This window comes from Xiphophorus hellerii, chromosome 20, assembly GCF_003331165.1.
Source record: "Xiphophorus hellerii strain 12219 chromosome 20, Xiphophorus_hellerii-4.1, whole genome shotgun sequence".
Taxonomy (NCBI): domain Eukaryota; kingdom Metazoa; phylum Chordata; class Actinopteri; order Cyprinodontiformes; family Poeciliidae; genus Xiphophorus; species Xiphophorus hellerii.
In genome coordinates, this window is record NC_045691.1 from 12,106,087 (window position 1) to 12,118,235 (window position 12,149).

The 12,149-nt window shown below is 38.0% G+C and overlaps 1 protein-coding gene across 1 annotated transcript in view; it reads right to left on the reverse strand.

Annotated features, from left to right (window-relative positions):
- Positions 1–12,149, reverse strand: part of col2a1b (collagen, type II, alpha 1b) — a 53,216-nt gene continuing 41,067 nt past the window's right edge. Inside the window, 12 exon segments of the mRNA XM_032548879.1 lie at positions 1–1,756; positions 1,847–2,089; positions 3,527–3,714; positions 3,967–4,255; positions 6,659–6,766; positions 6,912–6,965; positions 7,059–7,166; positions 7,301–7,354; positions 7,782–7,889; positions 8,513–8,566; positions 9,760–9,867; positions 11,546–11,653. Of these exon segments, the coding sequence (XP_032404770.1) occupies positions 1,610–1,756; positions 1,847–2,089; positions 3,527–3,714; positions 3,967–4,255; positions 6,659–6,766; positions 6,912–6,965; positions 7,059–7,166; positions 7,301–7,354; positions 7,782–7,889; positions 8,513–8,566; positions 9,760–9,867; positions 11,546–11,653 (1,569 nt within the window). The 3' untranslated portion in view covers positions 1–1,609.

Genomic DNA, 12,149 nt, shown 5'->3' on the forward strand with positions numbered 1-12,149 from the left:
TTTTTTTTACATTCCAGAGGATTGAGGTTAGAAGATCTCAGTGCCATCACCCTAAAGTTTAGCTTTTGGCACAAATTTTCTATCAGATTTAAAACATTATTACTTCAACTTAGAAGAACATGTTTATCAATTTAAATGATTACCATTTAACTAAATATTCCTGGGGTGTGAATATTTTTGACTGTTAGGCTTAACAGGAAATTCAATAAAACTCAACTTCAGTCTGTTACTTGGTTTTTGTCGTTTATTTCCAATTTACATTAATTAAAACTTAACAAGAACAAGTCATGATCATATTAATAAAATAATAATAATAATGCTATTATTATTAATAATACTTCTATTATTAATAATAAAAAAATATACACAACCTCACACATTTGAACCCTCTGTGCTGGAGTTGAAATTGGAACATTAGTGAAGTACACTCAGTGTGTGTGGGGGTGTACATGGAAGCAGAGGGTGTGTGGTGTGTGAGGGGCAGGAGGGGACGCGGGTCACACTGGATGAAGGGACAGCATACTGAGATTATATAATCAAATATACCTATCTTGATTTGACAAGATATTTTTAAATTGTAAAAGTTTAGATATGTTTTTTTTTTTTTTTTCCTGTGAGGTAGTTTTAAAAAGCCAAATCAAATGTTTGAAAAATAAAAATAAATTTGTCCCTAACTAAATTGATTACAAAACAGTCATCAGTTATGTTTGTTCATGTAAGAAGGATCATAAATTACAGTGAAATCCAAAATCCCAGAACAAAATGGTCTCTAAGGAACTCTCTACATATATATATATATATATATAAATATATATATATGAACTGAACTAATATGTACAAGTCACTATATTGGAGTATCAGGTTGTTTAAAAACACAAAACTGTTTTACAACAATAGCACCATTGACTTTATTATAGTACACAGTAATTTTGATACACACTATGGTTGGAGAAACAGGAACAACTGGACATTCTATGGTATGCGGAAAAATTTTTGGTTTCAAAGAACAATAAATTCTTTATTGATTTGTTACAAGAAATGGGATGATCATAAAACAGGAGGAAGTTGATGGATGAGGCTTCTTTTTCTTTAAAATATATATATATATATATTTTTTATCACTTTGCAACAAACTCAGTCCTACCACACCTGGGAGTCTAACCTAAACAATAAATAAATAACACCAACACATTGTTCTCTCTTGTTCCCTGGTAAGCTCCTATTCTCTCCTCATACTTCCTCCTTTTTGTTCATAGATATTGGGTATATGGGGGGGGTTGCCGTTCACAGAGTGAAAAAGGGAAGGTTTAGGGAGTGGAGGGTGTCCATGTGGGGGTGGGGCAGAGATGACTGAAGGCAATGCTGAGGATGGATCACAAATGACAGTTTGTTGGTGCCATTCAGTGCAGATATCCTACCGAGTTCAACTTGGAAAAGCACTTTTTTATTTAGAAAAGAAGTCCCATGTTTTAAAAAAGTGTCTTGATTTTTCTTTTTCTCTCTTCCTCGCCTTTTCACCAAAGCGTGCTCCTCTTTCGTTTCCTATTTTATTTTTTTTCAAACAGCCACTTTTTCTTCCTCTTCTTCATTCTTTACAGCTGCTCATTCTTTACAAGAAGCAAACTGGCCCAATATCAATTCCAAACTCCTGGTCTGCTCCACCGATATCCATGGGGGCAATGTCCACAATGGGCAGACGGGAGGTCTTCTGCGACCTGTATTCGAACATTGTCTTACCCCACTGTCCTGTGTGTCTCTGCAGGAAGGAAAAAAATCATACAGAAAAATGTTAGCATTTGGTTTGCCCCCTAGAGAGTACAAATATTGTACTAGCAGGATTGCATACCGTGCAGCCGTCTTCCATGACGCTGTAGGTGAAGCGGCTGTTGCCCTCGGCTCTGATCTCCACATCGTTGGAGCCTTGCAGCAGGACGGCCTTCTTCAGGTTGCTTGTTGAAGCATCCAAGTAGGCCACGCTGTTCTTACAGTGGTAAGTGAGATTTTGGGATGCCTCTGTTGACAGCAACCTCAGGAAAGTCATCTGAATGGAGGCGGTGTTGGGTGCCAGGCTGTCGTCACCATAACTGAACTGCATTGAACAGACAATAACACATCAGGTTATGTTCCTGGTGAGTCATCTAGTGTTTTTAAATAAGCTAATGCTTTGAATGTTTGATTCCATGTATTCCAAATCTAAAAATTTATCGTATTCGTCACAGGTTAAATATTTATATTTAACAGCAAGATTCCCATATTCTTGCTGAACTAGACAACATATTTCTGGTAACTGAACAAAAGCTGCTGTTTCATATCTTGGCATCTGTGTTAGATATTGAAAAAAACATGCTATTTAGCTATCAGTGTCCTGTAGTGACTTTAAATTATGTGTGTCATGTTTGATTTCAAGCTGTTTTGTATAAAGTGAGTGTCCTGGGATGAAGGATGAAGAACCTTTGTTAGGAACCTTTGTCAGAATGAGGTATTCAATTTTTTTGGAACATTACCTTTTTAAAAATTCACTATGAACACGCTTAAAGAAGTTGCCTTTGATCTTTAAGCCTTACACAAACTAGAAATAGCTAAATAATGTAATCCATTTTGTAGGAGAAAAGCGTAAAGTCATATTGAAACCAATGTATTTTTTTATGAAATGTTTGTCATGTTGTGTGGTATATATTTCATTGTAAAGCACTTTGGTACTTTTATCTGGTAAAAAGTAAACAACACAAATACATAACTCTTTCATAGTCTGGACACAGGAGGTTGAACATCTCCTGCTTTGATTGCAGCTGGGAGGCATTCATGTGTGAAGACTTTGATGTCTGTAAGTGCTTAGGGCCCACTAGATCACCCACTGCTGGAAAGAATGATACATGCTTTTACACCAGGCTCTCCAAAAGTTGCGGCTAACACCAGAAAAATTTGCCAAATTTGCTGGTTGGCACTTTTCAAGAGGGGTCAGACGAGTTATGAAATAAAGCAACAAAGTTTCCAAGTTAGCTCTTTGAGTAAGAAAGTAAAGTTTACTTACTTTTCAATGTTTTCAATGTTTGAGAACTATTTTCTTTTTCATTTTATTTTTATATTGAGAAAATGTGTGCGAGTGAATAGTCAGGATAGTTAATAGTTAATGTCATTTCATTAATATTGTCTATGTCTTGTTTTGAGCTGTCTTAGTGCAATACAAATAGTTTTATTAATTGTGCTTTACAAATAAAATGGAGTTGGATTTGGATCTTGTCAGGACATTGAAAACACATTTGAGTCACACTTATGTGTGTTTTGTAGCAGTGGAGCATGTATATGTGTAAAGCAACAAAAATATTTTTACTTGTCGCTTGGATCGTTTTTTTACCCTAAGCCAGCATATCTTTCTGTTTGAAAGATATTTTCACTTTAAGTTTGAACTTTCTAAGTATCAATTCTGAACTTTTTGTCATGCAAAACATTCATTTGTGCCATATTGTAAACAGTACATATTAATATTTTACAAGTTAATAAAACTAAAACAGGTTGCAGATCTTACATGGAATCCTCCGTTCATTGTCTCTCCGAACCAGACATGTTTGCGTTCTTTGCTCTTGCTGGACCACCAGTTCTTGCGAGGGATCTTGGCAGGTTTGGGGTTCACACAAGACTCCCCAGTTTCCATGTTGCAGAAAACTTTGATTGCATCTACAGTGCAGCCTTGATTGGGATCAATCCAGTACTCACCTAAACAAAAACAGAGAAAAAAGCAATAGCCTTCAGGGTGACATCAATTTTTCTGCATAGCTAGGAATGCCTTGCATGTTTTTGCATAGTCTTGTAAAAACTGACTCTAAATCAGCACAAGACAAATATTTTCCAGAACAAACAAGAATTTAGTCAAATTCCTATTTTTCAAAACATTTATTTCCCCAGACTAGACCCAGTCTGCTTCATTGTATCACCCCAATTCAGCCAATTTCTTGTGTTGTCACTCACCGCTCTTCCAGTCGGGATGGCAGAGCTTCAGGTCTCTGCAGGTGCGGGCAGGGTTCTTCTTGGATCCCTCTGGGCTGCGGATGTTCTCAATCTGGTTGTTGAGGGACTTAAGAGTGGCATCGACCTCTGCGTCATGTTGACGGAGATTCCCAGCGGCCTGGTCTGCCCTCATATACCTCAGGGGATCGGGAGACTTTTCTGTTTGACCCAGACCAGCGAAGGCAGACATGTCAATACCAGGACCGGGGGGACCAGGAGGACCAGGGGGTCCAGGGTTTCCAGGAGGACCCTGAAAGAAAATTTAAAAAGTAAGAACACATTTTATTTAACATTGGCAATTGTAGATTTCCTGTATCCTTGTGTTTTTCATTCTCTGCTAGTTTATTCTTCTTCCGTCTCTTGAACAAGACATGTACATGCAATTTTACACAATTTTCTGAAGAGGGTTTTTGCAAGCCTACAATTCTGAATAATAACTTCTACTGAATGCCAGGGTAAACAAACAGTACATACAAAACAAGCACATCAAAAAGGCTTTTCTCAATTCTCGCTGTGGGTTGAGCAATTATCTGTCTAGGATTTCCCTCTTGGAATGAGCAATGCAGGCAACATATTTAGTTGCTTCAATCTCCAATATTCTTCCTCATATGGGATGTTTTAATAGTTAAAAGGTCTTTTAATAACACTTTAATAATTAGCTTCATGTAGAAAGAAAATGGAGAGAAAATAAGAAATTGGGAAAGCACATAAAAAGTTACTCTAAAATAATTTAGAAATAATTTTTACCCCCCTCCCATGGGCCCACCACCCGTGGGAGGGGCCAAAGGGGTCGGGTGCAGTGTGGGATGGGTGGCAGCGGAGGGAGGGGACCCTGGCGGTCCGATCCTCGGTTGCAGAAACTGGCTCTTGGGACGTGGAATGTCACCTCTCTGGTGGGGAAGGAGCCGGAGCTAGTGCGTGAGGTCGAGAGGTTCCGGCTAGAAATAGTCGGTCTCACCTCGACGCACGGCTCTGGTTCTGGAACCAGTCTCCTTGAGAGGGGCTGGACATACTTCCACTCTGGAGTTGCCCAAGGTGAGAGGCGTCGGGCAGGAGTGGGCATACTTGTTGCTCCCCATCTCGGCGCCTGTACGTTGGGGTTTACCCCGGTGAACGAGAGGGTAGCATCCCTCCGCCTACGGGTGGGGGGACGGGTTCTGACTGTCGTTTGTGCTTACGGGCTGAACGACAGTTCAGATTACCCACCCTTTTTGAAGCTGCTACCCCCGCGACCCGACTTCGGATAAGCGGAAGAAGATGGATGGATGGATGGATGGATGAATAATTATTAATCATAATAATTTTTAAGTTACATTCTTTTTCTGAATTTTTATAGTCAAATAATTCAAATGTAGGATACATTTTTTCCAAAATTACTTTATTCCAGTGGTTATTTAAAATAACATGTCATGATATGTTCATATTGCCGATGCATATGGTCAAATACCAGTGAAATATTTCTGAATATATAATATTTTTAAGAATTGGCGAAAAAGCAAAACACACCAAAAATACTTTTACATAACCTGAATGGAAAATGTTTTCAGTAGTACCATATATTTCCCCATGGTCATTTTGAACAGAGCTTTATGAGATGTTTTGAATCTTGTGGTTTTCCCACCTGTAACTTTTCCTCAGTGTTCCTGAATTGTCTGCTGTGTTTTTTTGGTTGTTTGTTCACTAAATGTTCTCCAACAAACCTCTGAGGCCTTCAGAGGACAGCAAGATTTTTACTCAGCATAAACCCAGATGAACTCTACTTTCTTGTTAGGTTTAAATTCTGCACAGTACTGGATTTTATTTAGTGGTTCCAGAATGAAGGGGGTTGAACAGAAATTGCTTACGAGCATAACAGAAAAACAGATGCTAAAGAATGGAAGAAAAGCAAAATGATGAAATAAAGAATGTGTGTAAAGAATGGTGTAGAAAAGAAACAGATCTTGAATGTGTGTTTCTTTGGTGACCTGTGTTTGGTAGAAGATGTTGGAGAAAGGAAATCCTTCTAGAAAAGCCTAAGTCAGCACATGAGGCAAACCAAACGAAGTGATGCCATTTCTGTGTGCGAGTGTGTAAAGAAAGTTCACACATACTGGACCCTGCTGCAGAACAGAGGCGAAACTGGGTAAATCGTACTCTGTTCTCCATGTATGCAGTCTCAACCGTCTTTATGTAAAGTTTTTCATATCACACACTACACATTTATTTGCAGAAAAATTCAAAGTAAAAATCCTATTTCCATACTGTAGCACCAATATGTGCTACTTTGTGTTTAACTATCACATAAAATCCTAATAAAATACTTTGAAGTTTGTGGCTGCAGCATGAAAGTTCAAGAGGTGGTGATACCTTTGAAAAGAGTTGTATGCAATAATTTCAACTGAGCTAAATTACAGATCTGATGCAGCTAGCAGCATTTATAGCATCATTAAGGCTCATGAAGCTGCACGGAGAAAGCTTCACTCTTTAGGCTGTTATTTATTTATGTTTACATTGCCCATATCGCTGTCTTGGATATGAGGTTGATATATACATCTATTTACCAAGATAATTAAGCATGTGATGCTATATATTTTATTCTGTAAAAGTTAGTTAGGAAAGTAAAACATACTAAAAACAAACAAAAAAGGGGGGTGATGTTCTTATTAGTACTCACAGCGGGACCAGAGTCTCCAGTGCGACCACGAGGTCCAGGGGGTCCGATGGGTCCTGGTAAGCCATTTGACCCGTCTTTTCCAGCAGGACCAACAGGTCCAGGTGGTCCCTATAGAAGGACGGTTTGATAACATTATTCATTCTAAAGCATGAACATAATCACTCAGCTGGATAAAAAGAAGTAGAAGTTTCCCTTCAATTTAAAACCATTTTACTGCTTTAATTGCAACATGTTTGGTTGGGTTTGTACTCACTCTTTGTCCAGAAGGCCCAGCAGGTCCAGTGGCACCCTGGTCTCCAGGTTGGCCCTAATGCAGAGACATCACAGGAAATAAGGCCTTAAGTATGAAACAAACAATGGAGTAGTGTAACAATGCTTTAGATTAGATATGGTATCTTACTGGTGGTCCAGGGAGACCCTGCAGGCCAGTGAAACCTCTGTGCCCCTTCTGTCCTCTCTCACCAGACTCTCCAGCTTCACCCTTATCACCACGGGGTCCTTGGGGTCCCTAAGAACAAATTTAAAGCATGCTAATGAACTCTTATGTGTTGGTGACAGCTGTTAACAGAAAGAAGATAAACAATGAATATTCATTTCTGTTTGACTGGAAGTTGTTCCAAGCTATCCGTGCAGGATACATACAGGCATTCCTCTGGCACCGGCAGGTCCTGGAGGTCCAGCTGGTCCTTGGGCACCCTAATAAAATGAAATGATAAACATGTTAACACACCAGACTTGCCTAGAAGTTTAGCAATAACTAAGTTTTTGTAGAGTATTTTACAACACACTAGCAATAAAATTCGGTTAAAAAAAGCAAACGCTTTATAAAATGCATTAAATTAATATTATGCAAATTAGAAAAGCAATTAAAGCTAATTTATGTCTCAGATATAAGGTCTGTCAGGGATGAAACACAAGAAGGAGAGTCCTTCTTGGTCTCTTTCAAGTACCAAGAAGCAGAAAACCTTCTTGGTACTTGTAACACAATATGTTAATGTTCAGCTAGCAGAAATGAGCTTCACAGAAATATTAAAACATAAAACAACTTTTATGCTTTGGTAGATTTTTTAAAAATAGCTTTTGGAAAACATGTGACTTTGCTTGTGCATGAGTCATTACTCACAGACTCCCCTCTGTCTCCCTGTTTTCCGGTGGGACCGACTGGGCCGGGAGCCCCAAGAGCACCTGGAGCACCAGGAGCACCAGCAGGACCGGTGTTGCCACGGTCACCCTGCAGCAGAAAGAGTACAAGTTGGAAATCACAACAGCTAGGTCAATGTTTCTGACTTATTACAGCCACCACTCTGAGGAAATTATGTTAAATAAAAGTGGACATAAAGACTGTGGAGACACCAAGCATGAATTCATTTGCTAAAATATATGATTTTTAAATGTCTTAAATAAAAATGGAGTAAACAGTTGCAACACTGACACTGCTCTTTTAACAACAAACTCTCCAAACAAAACTTGCATCTTACATTTCATTGAACATTGTTTGGACACTTCCATCTCAATAACATTTTATTTTAATACAATGAATGTCCCTACATAGTAACAACTCTTCCCTATGGCATGAATACTATTATTGGGAGGGATAATGAGTAGATCCTGCTCAAATTTGCCTAGGAAGGACCCAAAGAACATGACAGAGCTGAAGTGTTTCTCTGACTCATCTGGTAGAAATATAATGACATCTGTGGGATTCCACAAAAAATGAATGACTCAGTTATTTCATCCTGCAGAATTGTCAGAATTTCTCTGACTTGTTTTGATGGCAATGACAGGTGTGTATCATTGTCATCAAAATATACAACAAAGTCATACAACAGGTGATTTGACCTCTTGTAATTGTACCTTAATTCCAGGAGAACCATCTCTACCAGGAGGTCCATCAGATCCAGGGTTGCCCTGTCAGACAAAATGAAGTGTTAATTAATTCTAACCAGGTGTCCTACTGAATGAATATTAGCTGCATAATGAGCCTCACTGCAGCCAAACCCAATAATAGGACAAAATGCAAATGGATGAGTGATGCAAAGTGTGGAGAATTTCAATGGCTCACATGAAACAGGAAGTGGATTGACAGCTGCGTATCCAGTCCAGAGACGTTTACAAGAATATTTTCCCAAGTCAAAGTCAAGTCTCAAGTGTTTGAGGGTCAACTCTAAAGTCTTTGATGAGCTTTTTCAAATGCATGCCATCTACTCTCTCTTTAAGAATGCATTGTTGTAGGTTGGAAATTCAAATCCTGTATTGTTTTCTCTTTTGCTTATTTCAGCACAAACATTTTCGCAAATACAATTCTAATCTCTGAAAATGTAATATTCAAAAGCTGTTATGAGCTGCTTTAAATTACTCTGAAAACCAATGAGACATCAATCTATTAGAAATATAAATATGCAATTATGTCTAAAGAGGTTTGTGATACTGCATATTTTGGTATTGATCCAATACAAAGTAAATACTGTGGATAGTATCATCTATATTGGTATCAATATTAATATTAATACTTTTTAATTTTTAGGTGTGATATATCACCAAACTTCTGACCTTCAGGTGTTTTATAGCATTTCCTTTAAATTACTTTATTTTAAGAACATATTAACATGATAAACAGAAAAAAAATATAAAAACAAAACTAATTTATGCACATTTTTCCTAAATAAATAAAATGCAAAAAAAATTATAATTTGTGAGCAAATCAAAACAAAATCTTTTTAAAGGTAGTGTTGAGAAACTATTACATAAAATCCAAATAAAATTTCAAGACAGAATCTGAAACTAAAGTATCAATCTTACCACACTAGTATTGATCTGCTACTGATATTGACTTGGTATCGATATTATCGATGTTTTGGATCAATCCACCCACCTCTAGGGTCTGGATATTATTATAAAGCCAGAGCTGATGTGAACACTCAACTATTCAACTTCATCCCTTTTGCAAGGAAATATACTCATATGGAGCCTGCTTACCAACCTGCCTTTACTTCTGAGTCTGAGTCAAGTCAGAAGTCTTCGACTCAATTATGTGTCTGAAATTTGAATTTCCATTTCTGATTCAATCAAGCACATGCTTTGTGTCGGTGATTTTCCTTTACCTCTCTACCAGGTTCTCCAGCAGGACCAGTGAGCCCAGGCGGTCCGACTGGTCCAGGTGGTCCACGGTCTCCAGGACCACCAGCAGCTCCCTGCTTTCCAGGCTCACCCTGACAGGAATAAGGACTCATTGTTACATGTTGAAAAATGTAGAAAGATATACAACTCTTTAAATTTCCACAAGGTTCAGGTTCTGTGGTTTATTTTTGGTAATACATTTAAGTTTTAATGTAAAAATTAATCTAAAGATTTAATGAAAGAATTTGAAATACATAGCTAAGAAACAAAAAAGAAGAGTGATTCCCAAACTCAAGATAATTTTTATCTTCAACACTTTCTTGTGATTGTACATTCACCATGGATTCTAATTTCACTGCTTTCGGTGCAAGATTGAAGTATATACATATTCAAAATTTATTTACTAACTCCAGGATTTTTTTGTAGCTACTTATCATGTTATTATCTTTTATTGTATGAAAAAAAACAATATTTCTTAGTAGCATTGTGCTTTTTTCTATTTTTTTGTCTGTTCAGAAAAAGAGAAACAACATCTAATTTCATTTAGACCAGATAATTTATATAAATGCACTCAGCTGTTGGGTTTATATCAGTTTATAACAGTAACAATTAGTATTTGACCACAAAAAAATCACACTTTGCATTTTATTTGATCAAAAAAGCTACGTATTCGGAGAACATGAAGTCTAATCTGCAGTCCCTATCTGTCATCGAAAGCTCGTTCCTTGGTGGGTTTATTTTGATTTACTTGAATCCCTTTCATGCACACTGGTGAATAATTGATAGTGGGGACATGCCCGCTGAGATGTTGTAAGTAGGGGACATGGTTCATGTCATATATCAAAAAAATGTTGGATGTAAGCAGGGAAAGCTCTTCAGTCACATGTCGTGGTGTAATCTCCATCAGACAGAAACATGAGGGGAAAAGCCCTGGTTGACGTGAGATGCGTTCTGACTGATCAAATTAGGACACAGCAGATTGTCAGTCCAGGAGCACATCTGCTGATTCCCTACATTTACTTTACAGAGTGCCAAAACAGTCAGTATTGCGCTTGTATGGCAGATTCATTAATATTTATTAACAGCCGTGACAGCAGGGTTGATGATGCTTTCACCTTCTGACTGTCTGTCCTGTGTGTCTGTGGCCTCGAGAGGCAATGTGTTTGTGGAGACATGCACAGCCTTGCAGGAGCTGCTGCAAAAGCAGTTTTGAGATATTTTGAAGGTGTTTATGTGTCTGTTGAAAAATAGCAAAAGAAACTTGCATAAAATTTTATTAGTGCATGTCTAAAATCACAATGCGGGCAGAGTTGTGGTTTCATCCATACAAGGGTAGTAAACATGTTACATTTAGCATCCAAAGAGCTAATATATGAGTTTGTGTACCTTTTTATATTTTAAAGTTGTATTTGTTTTGTTCATTTTTCTAAGAAAAAAAAAGTTATGTATTTAAGATATGCTACATCACATTTTACATCTTCCTCATGAGCAGTTTCATAACAGCCCAGTAAAGCTGATTCTCTCACAGGTCTGACTCAAATGTTTGAAATATTTTAATATGAATTAGAAGAAAGGACAAGCAAAGTATGTTTGATGACATAATGTGCTCTTGTTTTTTTTTTTTTTGCCTGTTTCGTGCTTTTTCTTGCTCAGGTTTAAATTTTTGTCTTCTTTTTTTTTTTTTTTACTTTATTCATCTCCACCTGTATTTGACTTGTAGAAAATAAGTTTGAATTTATGTGCTTGATCATGTGATTTCATGTTACTTACAGAAGGTCCAGGCAAACCAGGGAAACCTCTTTCTCCTCTCTGCCCGGGTAGACCAACAATACCGCGCTGACCAGCCAATCCCTGAGGACCTGAGGGACCTAGTGGACCCTGAGTGGAAAATAAAAACAACAGAAAACTCATCACTACTGTGGTACACGTCTCTCACATAACACATCTTGAGCCATTATTTTTAACTTCCAAGGCGTGATAGGTGTATATCTTCCATCACTCTCGACGCAATATTTTATTCCCAGTCGGAGTTGCAAATGAATCTCTCCATCACCTCTCTGGTCTACGTCATCCTCAGCTCCAGAGGCTGCCCTGTCAAAATGTCTTGCAGCTCCTGAAATCATGTTCACAGTGAACACCTGACTGTAAGTGACAGCTGAGACGCACCATGAGGCAGACAAAGCTTTGATGTGCTGATGCTAGGCTCAGGATTTCATACACAGGATGAAATCTATAGGAAGAGATGGACTCAATACAGCACTGTCTCAGAGTTGGAGCAGGATGCCACCACCCTCCCTCCACCCTCAGGACACAACCTGTCATTATCTTGACAGAACTTGTCATCTATTTGTAACTGGTGTGTATGGGTGTTGTG